Source organism: Anomaloglossus baeobatrachus, chromosome 8 (assembly GCF_048569485.1).
Source record: "Anomaloglossus baeobatrachus isolate aAnoBae1 chromosome 8, aAnoBae1.hap1, whole genome shotgun sequence".
NCBI classification, from domain to species: Eukaryota; Metazoa; Chordata; class Amphibia; order Anura; family Aromobatidae; genus Anomaloglossus; species Anomaloglossus baeobatrachus.
In genome coordinates, this window is record NC_134360.1 from 59,326,950 (window position 1) to 59,354,777 (window position 27,828).

Sequence of the window (27,828 nt, forward strand, 5' to 3'; positions counted from 1 at the left end):
AACGTATGGGGGCGCTACAATATAAGGGGGCACATTGTATGGGGGCACTATAATATCTGTAGGCACAATGGATGGGCACTAACCTGGCATATTTGTAATTCTCCATAACAAGAGCGTGGCATGGATGCTACAAAATAGTCACTGCAGCCATAGATAAATTCACAATGGGGTCACTTTTGGGGGCGTTTCTATTATATTGGCACCTCAGAGTCCTTTAAATGTGAATAGGTCCTTAAAGTAACAGGTCTTGTATATTTCTTGAAACGTTCCAGAGTTATCTCATAATGTGACGCTGGACAGGAAGGAGTTAAATGTCAGTCACATATTCAATACGTTTTCCCACATAACTATTTATGGACGTCTATGGATTTCTTTGCTTGTGTGGATTGGATGGGTTGTTACTGACATCTGGTGAGAAATTCATGTCAGTAGCACCTTTAGAATATTTACTTAAAAATTGGTGACGAGTTCAATACTTCCTTCTTCCGCTGTTGTGTAACGTATAAAGCCCATAGATAATAAATCAATCACTGGAGCTATGTACCGTACGTTACGAAGATACTGTACAGTTATGACGTCACACACGCTTTCGGCCAACGTCTCCTTTTCTGTCGATCTTCCCGCCCGTCGCACCCGTTGTACGTCATGACGTTGCCCCGTACAGCCAATCAGCAGCTGTCTCCATGGTGACGTAGATTTGCCGGCAGTGACCGCGGTAAACACGAAAGTGTACGGCGGATCTGGTGTCTGCAGCCGGTGATGCCCATCCGCGCCCAGTGCTCTATCTGCTCCGACTTCCTGGATCACCACAGAGATGTCGCGGCCATTCAGTGCGGGCACACCTTCCATCACCACTGGTAACGGCGCGACCACGGGTAGTGTGCGCCCGTAATCTCACTCCCCCCCTCCTTATACTGTGTGCCCGTAATCCCCCCCCCCCCGATACTGTGTGTGCCCGTAATCCCCCCCCCGATACTGTGTGTGCCCGTAATCCCCCCCCCCGATACTGTGTGTGCCCGTAATCCCCCCCCCGATACTGTGTGTGCCCGTAATCCCCCCCGATACTGTGTGTGCCCGTCATTCCCCCCCCCCCCCCTACTGTGTGTGCCCGTCCCCCATACTGTGTGTGCCCGTCATCCCCCCCCCATACTGTGTGTGCCCATCCCCCCCCCATACTGTGTGTGCCCGTCCCCCCCCATACTGTGTGTGCCCGTCATTCCCCCCCCATACTGTGTGTGTCCGTCATTCCCCCCCCATACTGTGTGTGCCCGTCATTCCCCCCCCATACTGTATGTGCCCGTCATTCCCCCCCCATACTGTGTGTGCCCGTCATTCCCCCCCCATACTGTGTGTGTCCGTAATTCCCCCCCCATACTGTGTGTGCCCGTAATTCCCCCCCCATACTGTGTGTGCCCGTAATTCCCCCCCCATACTGTGTGTGCCCGTCATTCCCCCCCCATACTGTGTGTCCGTCATTCCCCCCCCCATACTGTGTGTGCCCGTCATTCCCCCCCCCATACTGTGTGTGCCCGTCATTCCCCCCCATACGGTGTGTGCCCGTCATTCCCCCCCATACGGTGTGTGCCCGTCATTCCCCCCCATACGGTGTGTGCCCGTCATTCCCCCCCATACGGTGTGTGCCCGTCATTCCCCCCCATACGGTGTGTGCCCGTCATTCCCCCCCATACGGTGTGTGCCCGTCATTCCCCCCCATACGGTGTGTGCCCGTCATTCCCCCCCATACGGTGTGTGCCCGTCATTCCCCCCCATACGGTGTGTGCCCGTCATTCCCCCCCATACGGTGTGTGCCCGTCATTCCCCCCCATACGGTGTGTGCCCGTCATTCCCCCCCATACGGTGTGTGCCCGTCATTCCCCCCCATACGGTGTGTGCCCGTCATTCCCCCCCATACGGTGTGTGCCCGTCATTCCCCCCCATACGGTGTGTGCCCGTCATTCCCCCCCATACGGTGTGTGCCCGTCATTCCCCCCCATACGGTGTGTGCCCGTCATTCCCCCCCATACGGTGTGTGCCCGTCATTCCCCCCCATACGGTGTGTGCCCGTCATTCCCCCCCATACGGTGTGTGCCCGTCATTCCCCCCCATACGGTGTGTGCCCGTCATTCCCCCCCATACGGTGTGTGCCCGTCATTCCCCCCCATACGGTGTGTGCCCGTCATTCCCCCCCATACGGTGTGTGCCCGTCATTCCCCCCCATACGGTGTGTGCCCGTCATTCCCCCCCATACGGTGTGTGCCCGTCATTCCCCCCCATACGGTGTGTGCCCGTCATTCCCCCCCATACGGTGTGTGCCCGTCATTCCCCCCCATACGGTGTGTGCCCGTCATTCCCCCCCATACGGTGTGTGCCCGTCATTCCCCCCCATACGGTGTGTGCCCGTCATTCCCCCCCATACGGTGTGTGCCCGTCATTCCCCCCCATACGGTGTGTGCCCGTCATTCCCCCCCATACGGTGTGTGCCCGTCATTCCCCCCCATACGGTGTGTGCCCGTCATTCCCCCCCATACGGTGTGTGCCCGTCATTCCCCCCCATACGGTGTGTGCCCGTCATTCCCCCCCATACGGTGTGTGCCCGTCATTCCCCCCCATACGGTGTGTGCCCGTCATTCCCCCCCCATACGGTGTGTGCCCGTCATTCCCCCCCCATACGGTGTGTGCCCGTCATTCCCCCCCCATACGGTGTGTGCCCGTCATTCCCCCCCCATACGGTGTGTGCCCGTCATTCCCCCCCCATACGGTGTGTGCCCGTCATTCCCCCCCCATACGGTGTGTGCCCGTCATTCCCCCCCCATACGGTGTGTGCCCGTCATTCCCCCCCCATACGGTGTGTGCCCGTCATTCCCCCCCATACGGTGTGTGCCCGTCATTCCCCCCCATACGGTGTGTGCCCGTAATTCCCCCCCCCCCCCATACGGTGTGTGCCCGTAATTCCCCCCCCCCCCCCCCATACGGTGTGTGCCCGTAATTCCCCCCCCCCCCCATACGGTGTGTGCCCGTAATTCCCCCCCCCCCCCATACGGTGTGTGCCCGTAATTCCCCCCCCCCCCATACGGTGTGTGCCCGTAATTCCCCCCCCCCCCATACGGTGTGTGCCCGTAATTCCCCCCCCCCCATACGGTGTGTGCCCGTAATTCCCCCCCCCCATACGGTGTGTGCCCGTAATTCCCCCCCCATACGGTGTGTGCCCTTAATTCCCCCCCCCATACGGTGTGTGCCCGTAATTCCCCCCCCATACGGTGTGTGCCCGTAATTCCCCCCCCATACGGTGTGTGCCCGTAATTCCACCCCGTGTGCTGCCTGTGTCTGTGGTTCCCCCCACCTGCAAATTGTCTTGGTGTGTATCCTGCTTCCCCCAATCCACCACTTGCGTGCTCCCGTGGTTCCCCCCCCCCTGCAAGCTGCGTTTGGCCATGGTTACCCCCTCACGAGCTGCATGCGCCCTTGGATTCCCCTTTCTAGCTGCGCATGTCCATGGTACCCCCTACCCCCCTGAGTAGCGCGCCCTTGGTTACCCCCCCCCCCTCCACCATTTGCTCAGTGCGTCTCCTCTATCCCCCTTCCACCCTGTTCGCTCGGTGCGTCTCCTCTATCCTCCCCCAGCAGTCGGGGTGTCTCTGCTATCTCTCCCTCACTCTTTTAGCCCCCAGTGTGTCTCATCTATCCCCCTCCCCCAGCGCTCGTTGTGTCTCCTCTATCCCTTTCCTCTCCAGTTGTCGCTGTGTCTCCTTCCTTTCCCCTCCCAATGGTCATTTATGAAGGACAATTATTCCTCTCTCCTCAGCCTGGAGCTTTGGTTCTCCTCTGCCCCGTGCCGGACGTGTCCTCAGTGCCGCATCCAGGTACGAACCTCTCCTCTTGTATCAGGCCAATATGGGGTGAATATCCCACAGATAGTGCCAGTCATGTCAACTGTGTTTCGCTACCATGTTCATACGCTCTTGGCAAACAAGAGATGCCCCGGGTGGCAGCTAATAATATTGTGCTGTTTCCGCAGGTCAGTAAGCGGCAGATCATACAGAAGCTCTTCTTCGATGTTGGATTGGAGGAAGACGTGACCCTTGACCCTGAGTCGCTGAAGGTGCGCCCCTCCCCCGCTCGTGTGTGTGTGTGTGTGTGTGTGTGTGTGTGTGTGTGTGTGTGTGTGTGTGTGTGTGTGTATGTATGTATATATACACACACACACATACATACATACATACATACATACATACATACATACAGTTAGGTCCAGAAATATTTGGACAGTGACACAATTTTCGCGAGTTGGGCTCTGCATGCCACCACATTGGATTTGAAATGAAACCTCTACAACAGAATTCAAGTGCAGATTGTAACGTTTAATTTGAAGGTTTGAACAAAAATATCTGATAGGAATTGTACACATTTCTTTACAAACACTCCACATTTTAGGAGGTCAAAAGTAATTGGACAAATAAACCAAACCCAAACAAAATATTTTTTGTTTCAATATTTTGTTGCGAATCCTTTGGAGGCAATCACTGCCTTAAGTCTGGAACCCATGGACATCACCAAACGCTGGGTTTCCTCCTTCTTAATGCTTTGCCAGGCCTTTACAGCCGCAGCCTTCAGGTCTTGCTTGTTTGTGGGTCTTTCCGTCTTAAGTCTGGATTTGAGCAAGTGAAATGCATGCTCAATTGGGTTAAGATCTGGTGACTGACTTAGCCATTGCAGAATGTTCCACTTTTTTGCACTCATGAGCTCCTGGGTAGCTTTGGCTGTATGCTTGGGGTCATTGTCCATCTGTACTATGAAGCGCCGTCCGATCAACTTTGCGGCATTTGGCTGAATCTGGGCTGAAAGTATATCCCGGTACACTTCAGAATTCATCCGGCTACTCTTGTCTGCTGATATGTCATCAATAAACACAAGTGACCCAGTGCCATTGAAAGCCATGCATGCCCATGCCATCACGTTGCCTCCACCATGTTTTACAGAGGATGTGGTGTGCCTTGGATCATGTGCCGTTCCCTTTCTTCTCCAAACTTTTTTCTTCCCATCATTCTGGTACAGGTTGATCTTTGTCTCATCTGTCCATAGAATACTTTTCCAGAACTGAGCTGGCTTCATGAGGTGTTTTTCAGCAAATTTAACTCTGGCCTGTCTATTTTTGGAATTGATGAATGGTTTGCATCTAGATGTGAACCCTTTGTATTTACTTTCATGGAGTCTTCTCTTTACTGTTGACTTAGAGACAGATACACCTACTTCACTGAGAGTGTTCTGGACTTCAGTTGATGTTGTGAACGGGTTCTTCTTCACCAAAGAAAGTATGCGGCGATCATCCACCACTGTTGTCATCCGTGGAGGCCCAGGCCTTTTTGAGTTCCCAAGCTCACCAGTCAATTCCTTTTTTCTCAGAATGTACCCGACTGTTGATTTTGCTACTCCAAGCATGTCTGCTATCTCTCTGATGGATTTTTTCTTTTTTTTCAGGATGTTCTGCTTCACCTCAATTGAGAGTTCCTTAGACCGCATGTTGTCTGGTCACAGCAACAGCTTCCAAATGCAAAACCACACACCTGTAATCAACCCCAGACCTTTTAACTACTTCAGTGATTACAGGTTAACGAGGGAGACGCCTTCAGAGTTAATTGCAGCCCTTAGAGTCCCTTGTCCAATTACTTTTGGTCCCTTGAAAAAGAGGAGGCTATGCATTACAGAGCTATGATTCCTAAACCCTTTCTCCGATTTGGATGTGAAAACTCTCATATTGCAGCTGGGAGTGTGCACTTTCAGCCCATATTATATATAGAATTGTATTTCTGAACATGTTTTTGTAAACAGCTAAAATAACAAAACTTTCTGGACCTAACTGTACATACATACATACATACATACAGTGGAGATCAAAATTAGAGAACACACAATTTCCTAAATTTTGCGGTCATTATTTGATTATATCTTAACATGAGGAAACTCACAGGATTGTATTTTATAAATTGAACTTTTTATAAAGCACATGATAAAAATGTAACTTGGATAAATAATAAACACCGATCAAAATTGGAGAACACTGTCAGATACCTGCAAGTTATTGGTGTTAATCTGGCATCTGGTGCTAATTTCCTTAACTATCTGACAAACCCTATGTAACTGGCACCTAACTTTCCAGTTTGCACTGACTTGGCAAAAGTGGTGTGCCGTTCCAATGTGACTGAAACCCTCCGGCAGCAGGTTGCCCAGATGAAGGTGAAAGGGGTGACCCTATCAGCCATAGTAAGAGAAGTTGGTCATTCCAAGTCTGTGATTGAGAATATTGCAGCTTTACAACATCACAAACTCTTTCATGTCCCCCAAGAAAACTGGTCACCCTCAAAAGACAAATGCAAGAGAGGACAGGATAATGCGGAGAATCTCCATTGATAATCGTTTCATCATTGCAGCTGGAATTGTTCGCCAGTCCAGCACTGAACAGGGTAAGGATCTGCCTTGTCATAGGCTGGTTTCAGACGTCCGTGTTTTAGGTACGTGTGACATCCGTTTTTAACACGGATGTCACACGTTCCCATGTTATTCTCTGATGTGCCTCACACGTCCGTGTTTGCACACAGACCGTGTGACCTTTCATGACCCCGCACGCACACACGCAGGCATCTCCGGCAGCACGGATGCCACACGGATCGCACACTGATGTGATCCTTGTGACATCAGTGTAAAACATACCGGAGAAAATATGGGTCTTTTTAATAAAAAGATTTTCTATATTTCCTTCTCTCCAGCGATGCTGTCTCCTGCTCTGCTGCCTCCCGCTCCTTATCGCCGCTCATTATACTCACTGAATATTCAGTGCCCTGTGGAGCAGCGCTGGGGACTTCAGTGCCGGGGACCGCATCGCTGGGTGTGTGTGTGTGTGTATATATACACATGCATGTGCGCTGTGTGTGTATACGCTCAGTGTATCCATGTGTGTCTGCTATGTGTGTTTACATGTGTGTGTGTGTGTGTGTGTGTGTCTGTGCATGTGTGGTGAGAACCTAGAAGCCGGAACATCGCGGGGACAGCATCGGGGACTCATCACAGTTCCCAGTGAACTCTGATGAACCCATGAAGCTTTAGCGCGGGTGTCGCGGGGGTCATCAGGATGTCAGAGTTCATTGGCAGCTCCGATGACCTCCTGGATGTCACTGTGCTGAAGAATACTTGCCTGTCCTTGGCGGTGCTGTATCCCTCGCTGTCCCCGCGATGCTCCGGCTTTCAGGTCTTGAGTGCGATGAATAATCGATGAATATAATGAGCAGCAGTCATGAGCGGGAGGCAGCAGAGCCGGAGAAAGCAGGTAAATATGAAAAATCATATTTCACAGACCCGTGTTTTCTCCGGTACCTGTCACACGCATGCAAACACGTGTGCCACACGTATCACACACGTATGACACGCGTATGACTGGTACATGATTAAACACGGACGTCTGAAACCAGCTATACAGTGTCACAATGTTTAAGAGCATTTGGACTGAAATCCCACTCTGCAGTGACCAAACCTCTCATTAGCAGAAAGAATCACAAGGCTAGACTCCCCTCTGGTGAGGAGCATGTTGTGTTGTGTGGAAAGAGGAGAAATGGTCCACAGTTCATTTTAGGGATGAAACAAAATTTAATTTATTTGGGTCTGATGGGAAACAGGGCTGTGGAGTCGGAGTCTGAGCTCATTTTGGTGGAGTCGGTATAAAATGCACCGACTCCTAAAATATATAATAAATGGGGGACAGTAGTGCAATGGAGAATGTGCAGAATATTTTACTAAATAATATTTAGTATAATGCTTATATTTAAGTGAAACATTTATTGTAGTACAATGTGAACATCAGACATTTAATTATTTTTATGATGCAATAATCAAGATATTTAGATAGAACATAAAATATACTTATTAGAATATAACTCTAGAACACAAAAAACTAATAAATTGTAAATATGTAATATATATATATATATATACACACACACACGATAAATACACACAAGATATGTATGTAATCTACTGTATATTACATAGTGTATTACATATTTCCAATTTATTACAGTTTGTGTTCTGCAGTTGTATTCCAATAAATATATTTTATGTTCTATCCAAATATATTGATTCTTGTATCATAAAAATTATTAAATGTCTGATGTTCACATACACATGTTCATGTACTACAATAAATTTTTCACCTAACTATAAGCAATATATGTCTGAGTCGGAGCAAGAGAAATTGAGGAGTCGGAGTCGAAGGTTTGGCTTACCGACTCCACAGCCCTGATGGGAAACATTATGTTTGTCGACAAACTGGGGAAAGACTGAAACCAAAGCGTGTTAAGTCAGTGAAAGGCGGTGGAGGAAGGGTCATGGTTTGGGGGATGTTTTCTGCAGCAGGAGTTGGACCTCTCATACAGCTACATGGCAGAGTGAATAGAAGTGTGGATCAGAACCTTGTCCGACAACACGTGGCTCCTTACTTGTGTCCATCACTCCATCACCTGCAATTTTCATGCAGGACAATGGCCCTGTCACACAGCAAAATGGGTAAAACAGTTCCATGAAACAGAAAAGATTGAAACAATGAAATGGCCACAGCCCAGAGTCCTGGACTAAACCCAATAGAAAACCTCTGGAAAATCCTTGGTGACAAAGTTATGGCCAAAAGACCCACAGCAGTCATAGCACTATGGAAGAGACTGGAAGAAGAGTGGACCAAAATCCCACCAGAGCAGTGTAAGAGACTAGTGATGTCCTGTGTCTGCAGATGTGCTGAAGTCATTCACTGCAAAGGCCTGTTCACGTCCTACTGATTGTGACTGTTGTTACCTGCAGAAAATGTATCTTTCTCTGTGCTACAGTCATTGCTGTTCTCTAATTATGATCATCATGTTTTGGGCAAAGTAAAGGTTTTATGTTGATAAACTTTGGATCTTTTGTAAAACCCTGTTCTTGTTGCATGGTGCACCCCTTACAGGAAACCTCCAAATGTTCATCAATGTAGATTATATTACTTCTGAAAAAAGCGACTGATCACACATTGTTCTCTAATTTTGATCCCCAGTGTACGTAGATATAGAGCTCAAAAAATAAAGGGAACTTTAAACAACACAATGTAACTCCAAGTCAATCACACTCCTGTGAGATCAGCCTGTCCAATCAATTTCTCCTGCTGTTGTGCAAATGGAACAGACAACAGGTAGAAATGATCGGCAATTAGCAAGACAGCCCCTATAAAGGTGTGGTTCTGCAGCTGGTCACCATAGACCATTTCTCTGTTCTCATCCTTTTTGGCTGCTGTTTTGGTTACTTTTACATGTTGTCATTGCTCTCACCCCTGGCGGTAGCATGAGGCGGTGTTTACAACCCACAGAGGTTGCTCAGGTAGTGCGCCTCATCCAGGATATCACATCAATGCGAGCTGTGGCAAGAAGGTTAGCTGTGTCTGTCACCACCGTGTCCAGAGCAGGGACCAGGGACGTGCAGAGGGCAATAACTCAGCAGCAGGACCATTATCTCCTTTGTACAAGGAGCAACAGTAGGAGCAGTGCCAGCGCCCTGCAACATGAAATTCAGCAGGCCACTAGTATCCATGTATCTGCTCAAACTGTCAGAAACAGACTCCATGAGGGCCGACGTCCACAAGTGGGTGTTGTGTTTACAGCCCAAAACCGTGCATGCTGATTGGCAGATTTGAGTTTGGCCCTCTGTGCTCTTCACGGATGAGCAGGTTCACACTAAGCACATGTGACAGAGTCTGGAGACACTGTGGAGAACGTTCTGTTGCCTGCACCATCCTCCAGCATGACAGGTTTGGCAGTGGGTCAGTAGTGGTATGGGGAGGAATTTCTTTAGCGGGGCCACACAGTCTTCCATGTGCTAGCCAAAGTTACCCTGACTGCTATTAAGTACCGGGATGCGATCCAAAGACCCATTGTGAGACCACATGCAGGTGCAGTGGGCCCATGTATGACAATGCTAGGCCATGTGACTCAAGTGTGTCAGCAGTTTCTGGCATGATGAAGGCATTGATGCTACGGACTGGCTTGCCCGATCCTCAGACCTGAATCCAATCAAGCACATCCGGGACATCATGTCTCATTCCATCCACCAACGTCCCGTTGCACCACAGACTGTTCAGGAGTTGACTGATGTTTTAATCCTGGTCCAGGAGGAGATCCCTTAGGAGAACATCCACCGCCTCATCAGGTTCATGCCCAGGCATTGTAGGGAGGTCATACAGGCACATGGAGGCCACAAACACTACTGAGCCTCATTTCCTTCGCTTGAGGCATTTCCACTGACGTTGCATCAGCCTATAATTTGATTTTCCACTTTGATTTTGAGCATCATTCCAAATCCAGACCTCCATGGGCTAGATTTCCAATTGGAATATTTAATTAATTGAGATCTAGGATGTGGTATTTGTGTCCCCCTTTTTTTTTTGAGCAATATATAATATACTGCATGTGCATTACAATGTTATCATCTACTTATTCCTCATTTTACAGAATGAAGTGGATCGAATAAAGGCGAGTCTACACATGAAAGGTGCGTCTTGCAAACAGAGTCCGAAGTGGATTACCATGTACCAGGGTCGGCACTAAGGTCATAAGAAAACGTACTGGTTTTTAAAGGGTTTGTCCATCCCTTGAAATTATTTCACCATACACTTTGAGCCCTTTCCCGCCGTTTCTTGGCCTGCATCAGTACTGACGTGTGTCCTCAGCGTCACTGCAGCAGTCAGAGGTCCATGATGCTATGTCACCTCAGTGACCCAGAGGGCGGCCGCACCAGAAATCGAGGGATCAGGCCGGAGAAACACTATCCTAAGCTCAAATCAGCTCAAGGACCGACAACCTGTTAATGGTGATGTCTGTGAAGATACAGAGCTTGCCGCTGCCCTACTGAGCCTCTGCTGTATCTCATGTCAGTGTTATCCCCTCTGCCATGTTCACACACACTTCAGTGCAGCCACATCTCTTGTAGGCTCTGATCACATGGCCAGAAGGCCAGTCAGATTGGGGGGATGGGTGGTCACTGCTAATTGGCCATGTAAGGTTTGTGCCCTTCTATGCTGTGGAAGTTAGTCATTTAGGGGTTAAAATGTTGATATTGTAGAAAAGGAAAAGCGGGAATATCAGAACCTGGTGGATTCCCTACGGGAAATGCTGGAGATCCGGAACGTCAGCATAGAAAGTCTCCAGAGGAAGGTGGACGAGCTGGAGATGCTGTGCTCCTCTTTGAAGGTACCTGGAATAGTGGTGGCCATTCTCCGCATAACCCCCTCCTACTCTGACTGTCCTTTTTGTCTCCCTTCAAGGATTCATCATCGTTGGCTTCCCCCCCATCTCCCCTTGTCGTTATCGGCGTCAGCTTCCCACTTCCCCTATCGTCGTCAGCCTCCTCCCCCCCCATCTTCATCGTCCAATCTCTTCTTCTCCCCCCCGCCCGTCGTCCTTATCAATCTCTCCACTACCCCGTCGTCATCGTCCATCTCTACCCCTCCCCGTCGTCATCGTCCATCTCTACCCCTCCCCGTCGTCATCGTCAATCTCTCCCCCTCCCCGTCGTCATTGTCAATCTCTCCCCCTCCCCGTCGTCATTGTCAATCTCTCCCCCTCCCCGTCGTCATTGTCAATCTCTCGCCCTCCCCGTCGTCATTGTCAATCTCTCGCCCTCCCCGTCGTCATTGTCAATCTCTCGCCCTCCCCGTCGTCATTGTCAATCTCTCGCCCTCCCCGTCGTCATTGTCAATCTCTCGCCCTCCCCGTCGTCATTGTCAAACTCTCGCCCTCCCCGTCGTCATTGTCAATCTCTCCCCCTCCCCGACGTCATCGGCAATCTCTCCCCCTCCCCGACGTCATCGGCAATCTCTCCCCTTCCCCGTCGTCATCGGCAATCTCTCCCCCTCCCCGTCGTCATTGTCAATCTCTCGCCCTCCCCGTCGTCATTGTCAATCTCTCGCCCTCCCCGTCGTCATTGTCAATCTCTCGCCCTCCCCGTCGTCATTGTCAATCTCTCCCCCTCCCCGACGTCATCGGCAATCTCTCCCCCTCCCCGTCGTCATCGGCAATCTCTCCCCCTCCCCGTCGTCATCGGCAATCTCTCCCCGTCGTCATCGGCAATCTCTTCCCCTCCCCTCCCCGTCGTCATCGGCAATCTCTTCCCCTCCCCTCCCCGTCGTCATCGGCAATCTCTCCCCCTCCCCGTCGTCATCATTACCAGTCTCCGTTCCACCTCCCCCCCCCCCCCCTCGTTATCATTACCAGTCTCCGCTCCACCTCCCCCCCCCCCCCTCGTCAGCCGCCTCTCCCTCTAGTCTTCAGTTCACTTTCCTCTTCTAATTCAGAGACAGATGAAGTTCTTTGATCTGCAGCAATCTGAGACAAAAGCAGCAAAGGATGAGGCGCGACGCCTGCGGAACAAGCTGCAGCATCTGGAGAGGTGGGTGTGGCCATACGGTGGGGTGGGGCTTCATCGCAGTCAGCGCATTATAACTAATCGTCTGTCCACCACAGTATCGAAGTTCTGCTGCAATCTCAGCGACCGGAGGTGGAGACCATGATCAGAGATATGGGCTCAGGAGCCGCTGCTGTGGAGCAACTAGCCATATACTGCGTGTCATTAAAGAAGTAAGCTGCAAAGCGCGACTACACCAGCAGAATAGTGAGTGCAGCTCTGGAGTATAATTCAGGATGTAACTCAGGATCAGTACAGGATAAGTAATGTATGTACACAGTGACTGCACCAGCAGAATAGTGAGTGCAGCTCTGGAGTATAATTCAGGATGTAACTCAGGATCAGTACAGGATAAGTAATGTATGTACACAGTGACTGCACCAGCAGAATAGTGAATGCAGCTCTGGAGTATAATACATAAGTAATGTCAGATAACATTTGGGGGTGATGTCCTGTGTTGGGGTCGGTATACTCTGGGTTAGATGGTTATTTTCGAGGTGGGTTGGGTGTGGTGAATCTTTTCGTCTCTCGTACATGCTGATTATCGGTTGTCTAATATAACTATAATAAGTAGAATATTACGCTCTCGCAGGTTGGTGGCTGCTGCTGTGATTATAAGGGCCGGATGCGTTATATCAACAGTTTATCTTTCCTCGCTCGTTGACCCCGGATGTGTCTCTGGTATCTTACACTTGGGGGGTCGCGGGGTCAGCAGAGACTCGTTAATATAAATAATTTATTTTAGCGCAGTAACTGGACGCCGCTGTTTACGTGCAGGACCAAGGCGGCCGGGGATTGGAAGCAGATGGAGGAGAAGCTGCTGCTCACTGTGGGGGGGGTCTTGCGGTCATTTTGGACCCCCCCACCTCCTCACGCCTTTAACCTCTTCTATTCCCTCTGTGTTTCCAGGGAGTATGAGAATCTGAAAGACGTGCGGAAATCTTCTTCCGAGATGATGGAGAAGCTGAAGAAAGAGCTGTTTTCCTCTAACAACAAGGTCTGTGCGGGAGAGGGAGAGAATCATGGGGTCCAGAGGGGATTCTCGCTATCCCAAAAGGTCATCTCTTGTGGTGTCGACACAATGTGTGCTACATCATGGCATCAGATGCGGCACACCACACAGATCAGGGGAGCAGTGTGTCACATGGGGGTGTCGGGCAGAGGTACGGTGTGTGCTACATGATATGGCGTCAGATGGGGGCGCACCACACATAGGTATCAGGGGAGCAGTATGCTACATGATGGTGTCACATGGGGGCACACCACGTAGAGATATCAGGGGAGCAGTGTGTCACATGGGGCTGTCGGGGAGAGGTGCGTGCGGTGTGTGCTACATGATATGGCGTCAGATGGGGGCGCACCGCACATAGGTATCAGGGGAGCAGTATGCTACATGATGGGGTCACACCACGTAGAGATATCAGGGGAGCAGTGTGTCACATGGGGGTGTCGGGCAGAGGTGCAGTGTGTGCTACATGATGGCTTCAGATGGGGGCGCACTACACACAGGTATTAGGGGAGCAGTGTGTGCTACATGATGGCCTCAGATGGGGGCGCACTACACACAGGTATTAGGGGAGCAGTGTGTGCTACATGATGGCCTCAGATGGGGGCGCACTACACACAGGTATTAGGGGAGCAGTGTGTGCTACATGATGGCCTCAGATGGGGGCGCACTACACACAGGTATTAGGGGAGCAGTGTGTGCTACATGATGGCCTCAGATGGGGGCGCACTACACACAGGTATTAGGGGAGCAGTGTGTGCTACATGATGGCCTCAGATGGGGGCGCACTACACACAGGTATTAGGGGAGCAGTGTGTGCTACATGATGGCCTCAGATGGGGGTGCACTACACACAGGTATTAGGGGAGCAGTGTGTGCTACATGATGGCATCAGATGGGGGTGCACTACACACAAGTATCAGGCGTGCATGGTGTCCGGCACAGTGCTCTGGGATGTCAGCTGGGGACACAGGATCATTTTTATGCTCCATCCAAGGCACTTGATATTATGATGTGTGTATCATCTGACGCTGTCTTACATCTGCGACTGCTTTTTTGCTCCTCGCCAGTTATTGCCTGGTTTTCTTATCCTCTTAGGCTCAGAAAAGTGAGCTGGAGCTGGGGAAAGCTCGAGATGAGCTCTGCGCTGCACAGAAAGAGCTGGAAATTGCAGACCGGGAAATCATGGTGAGCCTCAGACAGCAATAACGAGCAGCGGTGCCACCTGGTGGCCAACTATGGGAAGTGTGTCGACCTTATTCTGCATAATGGGGTCAACACTAGAGTTGAGCGCGGTTCGTGGTTCGTGGTTCTCCAGTTCTAGGCTCGAGTGATTTTGGGGCATGTTCTAGATCGAACTAGAACTCGAGCTTTTTGCAAAAGCTCGATAGTTCTAGAAACGTTCGAGAACGGTTCTAGCAGCCAAAAAACAGCTAAATCTTAGCTTGGTTTCTGCTGTAATAGTGTAAGTCACTCTGTGAATCAAACTATTATCACATTTCAGTGTATAGTGTGCGTGAACAGCGCCTTCAGATCACTGCTGTTTCTATAATGGCGATCGCCATTTTTTTTTTTTTTTTTCTTGTCTTCCTTCCCTAAGCGCGCGCGTCTTGTGGGGCTGGCCAGCATGTCAGCCAATCACAGACACACACACACCTAAGTGGACTTTGAGGCAGAGAAGCAACGGCATGTGTGATAGGATCTGCATGTCACATGTCCCTGCATTATAAAACCGGACATTTTCTTCACGATCGCCATTATCTGCCTTCTGCGTCTTTGGTGTCAGACATCACTGTCGCAGTTCCGTCCTTTGTCCTATCGCCGATACAGCTGTATGCGCTGCATACACAGCGTTAGACAGCTTAGGGAGAGCACATTCTAGCAGTCCTTTTAAGGGCTCGTACCGGCAGGGTCAGAGAGCCATAGGTGACAGGTCCTGCAAACAGCAACAGCGTCTGTGTAGCCCAGGTCAGGGATTTCCTCCCTGCATTTCCCTATTAGGAGGGAATAGAAAGGCAGGCTTCCATTCCTCTACCCAGAGCCCCAAAATCCTGGCACTGTACCCTCTTGTCCTCTGCACACTCCAACTCATTCTAACTAAGCCATTATACTAGCAAACACTCAGTGTACCTAGTGGCATCCTATACGTGGCTATTGGACTTTGCTATAGTCCCACTAGTGCCAAGACATTTGCAGAGCGCATCTGCCTGCGTTGCACACTCCAACTAATTATAACGAAGCCATTATACTAGCACACACTCAGTGTACCTAGTGGCATCCTATACGTGGCTATTGGACTTTGCTATAGTCCCACTAGTGCCAAGACATTTGCAGAGCGCATCTGCCTGCGTTGCACACTACAACAAATTATAACGAAGCCATTATACTAGCAAACACTCAGTGTACCTAGTGGCATCCTATACGTGGCTATTGGACTTTGCTATAGTCCCACTAGTGCCAAGACATTTGCAGAGCGCATCTGCCTGCGTTGCACACTCCAACTAATTATAACGAAGCCATTATACTAGCAAACACTCAGTGTACCTAGTGGCATCCTATACGTGGCTATTGGACTTTGCTATAGTCCCACTAGTGCCAAGACATTTGCAGAGCGCATCTGCCTGCGTTGCACACTCCAACTAATTATAACGAAGCCATTATACTAGCAAACACTCAGTGTACCTAGTGGCATCCTATACGTGGCTATTGGACTTTGCTATAGTCCCACTAGTGCCAAGACATTTGCAGAGCGCATCTGCCTGCGTTGCACACTCCAACTAATTATAACGAAGCCATTATACTAGCACACACTCAGTGTACCTAGTGGCATCCTATACGTGGCTATTGGACTTTGCTATAGTCCCACTAGTGCCAAGACATTTGCAGAGCGCATCTGCCTGCGTTGCACACTCCAACTAATTATAACGAAGCCATTATACTAGCACACACTCAGTGTACCTAGTGGCATCCTATACGTGGCTATTGGACTTTGCTATAGTCCCACTAGTGCCAAGACATTTGCAGAGCGCATCTGCCTGCGTTGCACACTCCAACTAATTATAACGAAGCCATTATACTAGCAAACACTCAGTGTACCTAGTGGCATCCTATACGTGGCTATTGGACTTTGCTATAGTCCCACTAGTGCCAAGACATTTGCAGCACGTCTGCCTGCGTTGCACACTCCAACGAATTATAACTAAGTTACATTGTCAGGGATATTTATTCTTTATTATTCTGCTGTTAATAAAGCTAGACCACCACTGCAATCTTCACCACCTCTCAATTTTTACTACCACATTTTCAGTCCACAATCTTGTCGCAATCAACATGAGTGGCAAAATGACAGATGCTGGTGGAAAGGGGAAGAGGCGTGGTGGAAAAGGCAAAAAATGTTTTGTCAGTGGGGAAGGTGGCAAAGCTCCATTATCATCTGCTGAAGATAGACCATCTACTAGCAAAAGTAAGATGTCTACTACTTATTGTGGACAATCCGATGTGCTCCCTTTTTTACGGACACGAACAAGAGGAACAAAGGTAGATGATGGGCAAAAAAGGAAAATGCTTGAATGGATCTCAAGTGGTCCAACAAGTGCCCTCTCAGCCACTTCAAGTACCGCATCCAAAAAACACCATTCCTCTGAGTTGTCATCCCAATCACACTTGATTTCTCCCAGCTCTGAAGTCTCCATCAGCCCTGCACAGTATGGTGGAACTGAGATGGCTGAGTCTGCAGAGCTGTTCAGTCACACTATAGCCTGGGAATCAGAGGTCTGCTCCCAAGCTACAGTGAGTACAGAACAGGAAATGGTCTGCAGTGATGCCCAGAACCTTTGTGACTCAGATTCAGGCCGTGAGGACCAAGTTTCTGAGCATAATGTTGACCCTTTGTCACAAACTGTAACACCTGTGGTTATAGACAATGAGGAACATACTGATGAAGATGAGACGCAGATACCCGATTGGGATGACAACTTAAATATTCGGTCAGGGCAAGAAGAGGCTCGGTCTGAGGGGGAGGGGAGTGCAAACACAACAATTGATGATGACGTTCTAGATCCCACCTACTGTCAACCCCCAGTCAGGCACTCGAGGAGGTCAACAGAGGCGGTGGAGGAGGATGCAACCGACGACGAAGTTACCTTGCGCCTTCCTGGACAGAGTCGGAGCACTGGTAGCACGTCTACAACTGCATCCTCAGCCACCACTCTGCCTATGAGCATTATTCGGGGTGGATCAACAGGTCGCATGGCCTCTAAGCCTTGCCTAGCCTGGGCCTTTTTTCACATCGAAAAAGATCGCCCAACTCATGTGATATGTAACATTTGTCATGATTCTGTTAGTAGAGGTCAAAACCTCAGCAGTTTGACAACTTCTTCCATGAATCGTCACATGAATAAATATCATAAGTCCCGGTGGGAAGCTCACCGTGCTGCAATGCCGGCTAGCGGAGCGAACCATCCACCGCCCGCCCCTTCCAGTGCATCCGCGCGCTCTTCATCTTCTAGGACTGTGGGGACAGCTGTCACACCTGTTTTTCCACGCAAAACTTCCACCACTGTAACCGCAACAGGCAGTTTGCTTGTAAGGTCGTCAGTTGGTTTGGAAGGGGAAACAAGTGAGTGTGTACAGCTCTCTCAGACATCGATAGCACCAACGTTGGATGAAGGCAACATCATGTCTCCGCCTGCACTTTCCTCACAAACCTGCATTTTTCCAGGGACACCCTACTCAACACCGTCTACACACAGCAGCCAGATCTCTGTCCCTCAGATGTGGTCAAATAAAAGGCCACTTCCTGCGACCCATGACAAAGCTAAGAGGTTGACTCTATCCCTCTGTAAGCTGTTGGCTACCGAAATGCTGCCTTTCCGCCTAGTGGACACACAGGATTTTAGAGACCTTATGTCTGTCGCTGTGCCCCAGTACCAGATGCCTAGTCGCCACTACTTCTCTAAGAAAGGTGTGCCCGCGCTACACCAGCATGTCGCACACAACATCACCGCTTCCTTGAGAAACTCTGTGTGTGAACGGGTGCATTTCACCACCGATACTTGGACCAGTAAGCATGGACAGGGACGTTACATGTCGCTGACTGGGCACTGGGTAACTATGGTGATAGATGGTGAAGGGTCTGCTGCACAAGTCTTGCCGTCCCCACGACTTGTGTGTCAATCCTCTGTCTGTCCAAGTTCCGCCACAGCTTCTGCATCCTCCACCTCATCTGGGTCCTCCACCTCCGCCCCAAGCCTGCCTGGTCAGGCCACCAGCGTTCTCACTGCGCAGAAGGAATCACGCACGCCTCATTACTATGCTGGCAGCCGAGCGCAACGGCATCAGGCGGTCTTTAGCTTGACATGTCTTGGTAATAAGAGTCACACAGCTGAGGAGTTGTGGTCAGCTCTGCGGTCCGAGTTTAATAAATGGTTGTCTCCACTCAACCTGCAGCCTGGTAAGGCCGTGTGCGACAATGCTGCAAACCTGGGTGCGGCCCTTCGCCTGGGCAAGGTGACACGCGTACCTTGTATGGCTCACGTGTTGAACCTTGTCGTGCAGCAATTTTTAACACACTATCCCGGCCTAGATGGCCTTCTGAACAGGGCACGAAAACTGTCTGCTCACTTCCGGCGTTCAAGCGCCGCAGCTGAGCGACTTGCATCGCTCCAGAAGTCTTTCGGCCTGCCGGTTCATCGCCTGAAATGCGATGTGGCGACACGCTGGAATTCAACTCTACACATGTTACAGCGACTGTGGCAGCACCGCAGAGCCCTGGTGCAATACGTCATGACGTATAGCCTGGGCCAACGAGATGCAGAGGTGGGGCAGATCACCCTGATGGAGTGGTCTCAGATCAAGGACCTATGCACCCTTCTGCACAGTTTCGACATGGCGACGAATATGTTTAGCTCTGACAATGCCATTATCAGCATGACGATTCCAGTCATTTACATGCTGGAGCACACGCTAAACACTATTCGGAGTCAGGGGGTGGGACAACATGAAGGGGAGGAACTACAGGAGGATTCATATGTGCAAGGGACAACAACATCACCAAGATCCAGACGTTCATCATCACCAACGCAGCAGGCATGGGACCATGGGGAACAGGGATCGACAAGGGCGCATAGTAGCAGGCGAAATGTTGAGCAAGGTGCAGGAGAACATGAAGAAATGGAGGACGAACTGTCCATGGACATGGAAGACTCAGCGGATGAGGGAGACCTTGGTCAAATTTCAGTTGAAAGAGGTTGGGGGGAGATGTCAGAGGAAGAAAGAACGGTTAGCACCTCTATGCCACAAACACAGCGTGGACTTGGTCCGCATGGCTGCGCAAGACACATGAGTGCCTTCTTGTTGCACTACCTCCAACATGACAGTCGTATTGTCAAAATTAGAAGTGATGATGACTACTGGATTGCCACACTATTAGATCCCCGGTACAAGTCCAAATTTTGTGACATAATTCCAGCCATAGAAAGGGACGCACGTATGCAGGAGTATCAGCAGAAGCTGTTACTCGATCTTAGCTCGGCTTTTCCACCAAACAACCGTGCAGGTGCAGGGAGGGAATCTCCCAGTTGTAACTTGACAAACATGGGACGGTCTCGTCATCTTCACCAGTCTACCCGTACCAGTAGGACCGTATCTGGTGCCGGTAACAGCAATTTTATGGAATCTTTTCATAATTTTTTTTAGACCCTCTTTTGCAAGGCCACCAGAGACAACAAGTCTGACACATACTCAACAGCTGGAGAGGATGATACAGGAGTATCTCCAAATGAACATCGATGCCATGACTGTGCAACTGGAGCCTTGCTCCTTTTGGGCTTCAAACATAGAAAAATGGCCAGAGCTCTCCAGTTACGCCTTGGAGATTTTGTCGTGTCCAGCTGCCAGCGTTGTCTCTGAACGTGTATTCAGTGCTGCTGGGTGTGTGCTGACAGATAAGCGCACGCGTCTGTCCAGTGACAATGTGGACAGACTGACGTTCATCAAAATGAACAAGTCATGGATCCAGAAGGAATTTACTACCCCTGTGTCATCCTGGGGAGAGTAAATGCTTGTGGATTTGGAATGTGCTTGATGCAAATCAAAACATCCTGTTTGCAACTAGGGCCCAAGTGCTGCCACTGATGGGGTGGGTGTCTGTGTGGCCCAATTTTTGGAAAAAAGGGAGACTCCGCTTGGAGTAACCCTTGCTTGCTGTGTTTTTAAAAGAAGCCAAGATGAACAGAGCTGGGATCAGGAAAGACTTTGCTACCTACCCCGGTGTCATCCTGGGGACGGATAAGAATGGCGTATTTTTTAATGTGCTTGATGCAAATCTACCTGTGAAGTGTACAACTGGGGCACAAGTGCTGCCACTGAAGGGGTGGGTGTGTGTGGGCCCAATTTTTGGAAAAAAGGGAGACTCCGCTTGGAGTAACCCTTGCTTGCTGTGTTTTTAAAAGAAGCCAAGATGAACAGAGCTGGGATCAGGAAAGACTTTGCTACCTACCCCGGTGTCATCCTGGGGACGGATAAGAATGGCGTATTTTTGAATGTGCTTGATGCAAATCAAAACATCCTGTTTGCAACTAGGGCCCAAGTGCTGCCACTGATGGGGTGGGTGTCTGTGTGGCCCAATTTTTGGAAAAAAGGGAGACTCCGCTTGGAGTAACCCTTGCTTGCTGTGTTTTTAAAAGAAGCCAAGATGAACAGAGCTGGGATCAGGAAAGACTTTGCTACCTACCCCGGTGTCATCCTGGGGACGGATAAGAATGGCGTATTTTTGAATGTGCTTGATGCAAATGTAGCTGTGAAGTGTACAACTGGGGCACAAGTGCTGCCACTGAAGGGGTGGGTGTGTGTGTGTGGCCCAATTTTTGGAAAAAAGGGAGACTCCGCTTGGAGTCACCTTGCGGTGTTTTACATGATTTTAGAAGGGCGTGCCATGCCTATATCTGTGTGTCCTCCTCTTTTTCCTTGTCCAGCTGTTTTGTTTTCGCATGAGTATATGTCCTTGTCACTTTCCAATGTGTTTGAGTTGTTTGTCACCTTTAGGACACCTTTGAGGGTGTTTTCTAGGTGTTTTTCTGTGTTTGTGATTGCCTGCCATTGTTTCCTATGCAGTTCGAGTTCGGTTCGTCGAACGTTCGACGAACCGAACTCGAACGGGAGGTCCGTTCGGCGAACCAACCTCGAGCCGAACCGCGACCGGTTCGCTCATCTCTAGTCAACACCGGGGGACGTTTCTGTGCCTTCTGCTTTCACAATAATAATTTCACTGTTTTAGAGTCTGAAGAAGAAAGTGGAGTTTCTGCAGAAGACGCTGAGCACGCCAACCGCAACCAACGAGGCCATTAGTCGCCTGATATTTGAGAGGTGCGCGCATCGGGCGGTCAGCGAATGGAGCTGTAAAATGCTGCAGCTCCTCCCACTCTACGTCTTGTCGTTCTCCTTTATATATTTTAACTGCTTCCTTCCCCCACAGTCCTGCCCCCATCGGTCTGCAGAGGCCAAAGCTTCGTCCTCCAGTGCTGGGTGATGACATTAACCTGGACCTGACATTTGATGTGAACACCCCGGAGCACAGTGCTCAGAAAGCAACCATTGCTCCATGTAAGAAGATGAGGATGGACAGGAGCAAGTAAGAAGGCAGCGTGGATGTGACACTTCTTGGGTCTGTAGTGTTTGGTGTCTGCTCATATTAGTGGTTGCGCAGCCTCTGAGATGGAGCAGGGAGATCAGACCCGAGCGTGGCTGATCGATGTCAGTGAGTCGGGGAGTTTTGTTAGCTTGAGGCATGCACTGACACAGTGGGTACACCGGGGGGGGATAATGCGTGATTGAGGATCAGCTCCTTAATACACTGGCCATGTTTGTAGTCTGGAATACAAGGATCCTATGCTGGCAGCCATCACTGCATTTCTGTCACTGTGATTTCTCAGAGTGCATTGCTCTTATGGTTGTTCATGGCTTCCAAGCTTTGTCCCATAATCCATGACAATTGCCTGGGTGGCTACTGTACCGACGGGGTCCCCCCCAAACACTGTACGGATGGGAGTTCCCTCAAGGCCCTCCCAGAGACTGCACAGACTTGGGGGGGTCTCCCTCAAACACTGTATGGGGGTGGCGGTCTCCCCTCGAACACTGTATGGGGGTGGCGGTCTCCCCTCGAACACTGTATAGAAGGGGGGTGGCAGTCTCCCCTCGAATACTGTATAGAAGGGGGGGTGGCAGTCTCCCCTCGAACACTGTATAGAAGGGGGGGTGGCAGTCTCCCCTCGAACACTGTATAGAAGGGGGGTGGCAGTCTCCCCTCGAGCACTGTATAGAAGGGGGGTGGCAGTCTCCCCTCGAACACTGTATAGAAGGGGGGTGGCAGTCTCCCCTCGAGCACTGTATAGAGGGGGGGTGGCAGTCTCCCCTCGAGCACTGTATAGAGGGGGGGTGGCAGTCTCGCCTCGAGCTCTGTATAGAGGGGAGTGGCGGTCCCCCCCCCCCCATCCCGAACACTGTATAGAGGGGGGTTGGCGGTCCCCCCCGAACAGTGTATGAGGGGGGCTGCCCCCCTCCCAAACACTGTATAGAGGGGGGTGGCGGTCTCCCCGAACACTGTATAGAGGGGGGTCGCGGTCTCCCCGAACACTGTATAGAGGGGGGGTGGCGGTCTCCCCCCGAACACTGTACAGACTGGGAGAGGGTGGGGTGGCGGTCTTCCTCCGAATGCTTCCAGCCCTTCTGGTCTTCATCTTTTACAGGTTTGAGGCTCAGAAATGGGGGGTGGGGGAGTTGGCAGCGCTGTTTATACTCTGTGTTGCTGGCCGATGCTGTCCTGTGTAACGCCCAGATTATAGGCAGTAGGCTACTTTGTGTCGCAGTGGTGGGCAGCGCTGAAGAGGACCAGAAGGTTCTTGGCTTAGTTGGCTCTGCTCCGCGTTGGTCAGGTCGCAGCGTCTCATGTCATGGTCTTATATGAGATTTTCTCTTTTATTCCAGTGTCTTTCCCCCTACACCACCAGTCAACAATCAGAATAAGAGCGCACTGCTTGACTCTAAAGGTTCAACGGTAAATACGGCTTCAAGACTTTATACATTGGTGAATCTCATAGTCTTGTGTGACGCGATCTTTTCTCCCCAGAACTTTCCAGGAAGGTTGAACAACGCGACCTCTGAGGAGGAAGAGGAGGATCTGCCGCCATTTATAAAGAACTCTCTGCTGCACAAGAAACCAATGAGGAGCCTGATGAGTGCACGGCAGAACACGGGCATCGTGAGTACCGCCAGGAATATGGGGGATATATAAGAATAAGGCTGCACATCAAACTTAGATAATGGTATAATGCCGCAAGCATATGGAAAAATATTGGAATATACAATGAAAAATGCTACTTGCTAATTTGAACATGTGAATAATGAATTGCATACCTGCCATGAATATTAGGAAAAAGGAGATATTTAGCAATCGCATTGATCAATGTAACTGAGCCCCAAGGCCTCGTCAAGGCATATCTCTATATTGGGGTCCCTAGCTCTGTGACCCTAACGGTGTGTCATCTCATTGCAATTAAAAACTGCTATGGGTGGAGAGGGGTAACTAAGGACTTTCTTATATAGGAGATGGAAAAAACATGGCCGAAAGGGGCGGAGCTGTGTTCACATTCAGAAAAAAACTACATATAACTGAATAGGATAACTGAAGTGAGCACTAATATATATATATGAGTGCAAGCCAAAAAAAACATACTATATATAAGAATAAGGCTGCACATCAAACTTAGATAATGGTATAATGCCGCAAGCATATGGAAAAATATTGGAATATACAATGAAAAATGCTACTTGCTAATTTGAACATGTGAATAATGAATTGCATACCTGCCATGAATATTAGGAAAAAGGAGATATTTAGCAATCGCATTGATCAATGTAACTGAGCCCCAAGGCCTCGTCAAGGCATATCTATATATTGGGGTCCCTAGCTCTGTGACCCTAACTGTGTGGAAGCCAAAAATACATACTATATATAAGAATAAGGCTGCACATCAAACTTATAGTTTAGTTACAGTTCAAATTAGCAAGTAGCATTTTTCATTGTATATTCCAATATTTTTCCATATGCTTGCGGCATTATACCATTATCTAAGTTTGATGTGCAGCCTTATTCTTATATATAGTATGTATTTTTGGCTTGCACTCATATATATATATATTAGTGCTCACTTCAGTTATCCTATTCAGTTATATGTAGTTTTTTTCTGAATGTGAACACAGCTCCGCCCCTTTCGGCCATGTTTTTTCCATCTCCTATATAAGAAAGTCCTTAGTTACCCCTCTCCACCCATAGCAGTTTTTAATTGCAATGAGATGACACACAGTTAGGGTCACAGAGCTAGGGACCCCAATATAGAGATATGCCTTGACGAGGCCTTGGGGCTCAGTTACATTGATCAATGCGATTGCTAAATATCTCCTTTTTCCTAATATTCATGGCAGGTATGCAATTCATTATTCACATGTTCAAATTAGCAAGTAGCATTTTTCATTGTATATTCCAATATTTTTCCATATGCTTGCGGCATTATACCATTATCTAAGTTTGATGTGCAGCCTTATTCTTATATATAGTATGTATTTTTGGCTTGCACTCATATATATATATTAGTGCTCACTTCAGTTATCCTATTCAGGAATATGGGGGAGGCAGTTGTGGCCCCTCGTTCATTATACTGTAAAGTACAGGTCGTGTCCAGGCCGTGCCACTGATGGATAGTTACCGACTAGGCGGCCATATTGTGCCTGAGTGTTACAGGCACATGTCTTTTATCTTTTCAGGTCCGAACAGGATTTGATGGGTTGGGTGGACGCACAAAATTTATCCAGACTGTATCCTTTACTGTAATTAGTATGCTGGAAGCGAGCATTGTGACCACACCACGACCCTGACGTCCATGATGTTGTATCTGTGCTTGGTCATGTGATCAGCTGTTCACCGCTCCGTCCGTCCCATGTGTGAACAGGGTCTGAGCCTCTCTGCTCATATTTGTCATGGAAAGTCTCCATTTCTCATTTGTTACCATAATTATACGTTTTATTTCTTAACCCTTCACTCTCAGAGCAGCATTGTCGACCTCCGCCCTCTACCACCCAAGATAAAGCGGAAGAAGGTGTCCAGGCCACCTGCACCCAGTGCCACCAGTCAGCCGCGACTAGAAGACTTCTTAAAGTAAATGATGACGAAGGAGTCTGGACTAGTGGAAGAACCTCAACCTCTGAGTTTTTGTAGAGGTCTCTGCACCAAGGAATAGGATCCCAAGTGAGATCTGGCAAAGCCGGGTCCTACATCTGTGGCTACTCATGCGCTTTCCTTTACGGCCGGGTCCTGGATCTGCCCTCTGCTTGGATGACTGAAAGACTAATGTTTAGAGATGGCAGATAGTGTCGTTTTCCCATCGGGACTGCAGCACTTTACCTGCAGAACGTTACTGACCGCACACCGACTTTTCACCCCAGGTGCTTGTGCGGCTCTGCAGTGTTGGGCCCTTTTTCCCTGGTGCCTGTGCTGACTTTTGCGGGGTGGTGCCTGTGCGAAGGAACCCCCGCTCCTACCCCCTTCATCCAGTGAGGTGCCTGTGCAGTGGCTCCTATACTACCCCTCCCCCCCATCCCCATCTCTGTGCAGTGCTTCTGTGGTAGCCCCCGTTATCCCCTACCCCTCTCTACACATCCTGGTGCGGTGGCTGTACGGTCTCCTTTCCTTCTTTCTGGAATGATGCCTGTGTGGTGTCATCTGCCCAGTGCGGTGCCATTGCGTCTACCCCTTTTGTCTTCTACCCCCTGGTGTGGTACCTGTGTATTGGCCCCTGTTCCCCTCTCGGTGTGGTGTTTGCTCTCGTGGCCCTTACCTATTTGGATGTGCAACTGCCCTATCACCCTCCATTGGAGCCCATATCCGCCCCTTTGGGTGCGGCAGTCCCCCATGCCTTTTTCCTTTTGGATTTCCCAGTCAGATTGGACAATGGCCGCTCACTGATGACCTACTCCCAGGTATTATGGGTGTGGGATCGATTATATTTTTCAGTCTTTTTTTCTCTATGATTTTATATTAAGCCATGAATTTGTGACGTCTCGTGTTCCGTTATCTAATAAACACTTCATGTGACGTCGACATTGAGGAAAATGGGTCATGTGGTCAGGATTTGTCATACGTTCCCATCATTGGCCCCCTGGAGTGCTGGACAAGGGTCATTGTCTGGGGCTCTGGTCTTGAAAATGAGAAGTATCACTCCCATCATCATCTGTGGGCTGAATCTTCGCACGTGTGTAAAGGTGGTGTCACACACAGCGATGTCGACAACGACATCGCTGCTAAGTCGCCATTTTCTGTGACATAGCAACAACCTCAACAGCGACGTCGCTGTGTGTGACACATAACAACGATCAGACCCCTGCTGCAAGATCGATGCTCGCTCTTGAATATTCCAGGTCATTTTTTGATCGCTGCTATCCCGCTGCGCCATGATGATAAGCTCAGCATCCTTGTGTTTGACACAGCAGCAGCGACGGTCGCGACGACGCTGAAGGCAGTGACGTAGGACTGAAGGCAGGAGAAGGGCGTGTTTTTGCGGTGTATTTTGCAACACCCCCACGACTCCGATTGGTGGTTACAACAGCGTTCCGATTGGGTACCTTGCCGAAGGCGTTACAGTGATTTCAGTCTTTAAGTTCCATTCTTTGTTCCACGTAGTAGATTCTCTGTCTGGTGTCGCTAGTGTGTCGTTCTTTGTGGATCTGAATGAAATGAAATAGAATGAATGAAAGCACTACTGCGTCTTCCTTTGTTTGGCACGGTCACCCAATCAGGCGCCGCTGTAGTGATCACCAATCGGAACAGAGGGGCGTGAAAAAAGGCAACACAAAGGCGCTGTAGCGATTTACTAGTCAGAACAGAGGGGCGTGAAAAGAGGCAATGCAAAACATGTCTAGGGGTAAAAACCACGCCTCTATCAAGGTCTGAGTCGTCGCACAGCGATGCGCGTGACACTGCACAACGACCGTCGAGGTCGCTATGATCGCTGCTCCGTCGCTGCTTAAAATTACATGTTTGACAGCTTACTAGCGATCATCTAAGGTCGCTGTTACGTCACAGGAAACGGTGACGTAACAGCGACGTCGTTGTGTGTGAACCCAGCTTACGTGGATGAGATGACACATCAGGCCGGGAGAGACTCATGTTTTCAGCATGGGGGAAGGATGATTGTAATCCCGCTGGTGCAGACTGGTCTGTACAGAACTAGATAGCTCAGTCTAATGACGATCTGAAGGAAAATTGCGATATGAAACAGGTCCTGAGGATGTCATCGAACCGGACAGCG

General features: G+C 49.7%; 1 protein-coding gene across 1 annotated transcript; it reads left to right on the forward strand.

The window, feature by feature from the left end:
* The first annotated feature begins 705 nt into the window (after positions 1-705).
* TRAIP (TRAF interacting protein) lies at positions 706-26,623 on the forward strand. The gene is made up of 15 exons (XM_075320809.1): positions 706-857; positions 3,803-3,860; positions 4,016-4,099; positions 10,515-10,554; positions 11,125-11,252; positions 12,356-12,450; positions 12,525-12,638; positions 13,375-13,462; positions 14,570-14,659; positions 21,747-21,835; positions 21,945-22,100; positions 23,453-23,522; positions 23,595-23,726; positions 25,289-25,339; positions 25,570-26,623. Exons 1-15 carry the CDS (start codon positions 760-762, stop codon positions 25,681-25,683), a joined length of 1,407 nt encoding a protein of 468 aa, XP_075176924.1. The 5' UTR covers positions 706-759; the 3' UTR covers positions 25,684-26,623.
* The last annotated feature ends 1,205 nt before the right edge of the window (positions 26,624-27,828 follow it).

Excerpts from the sequence above, each read along its gene's own strand:
- TRAIP (XM_075320809.1), top strand. The coding sequence starts at position 760 with ATGCCCATCCGCGCCCAGTGCTCTATCTGCTCCGACTTCCTGGATCAC. Across the intron at positions 4,100-10,514 it reads TTGACCCTGAGTCGCTGAAG|AATGAAGTGGATCGAATAAA; the intron begins GTGCGCCCCTCC and ends CTCATTTTACAG. Across the intron at positions 10,555-11,124 it reads GGCGAGTCTACACATGAAAG|AAAAGGAAAAGCGGGAATAT; the intron begins GTGCGTCTTGCA and ends TTGATATTGTAG.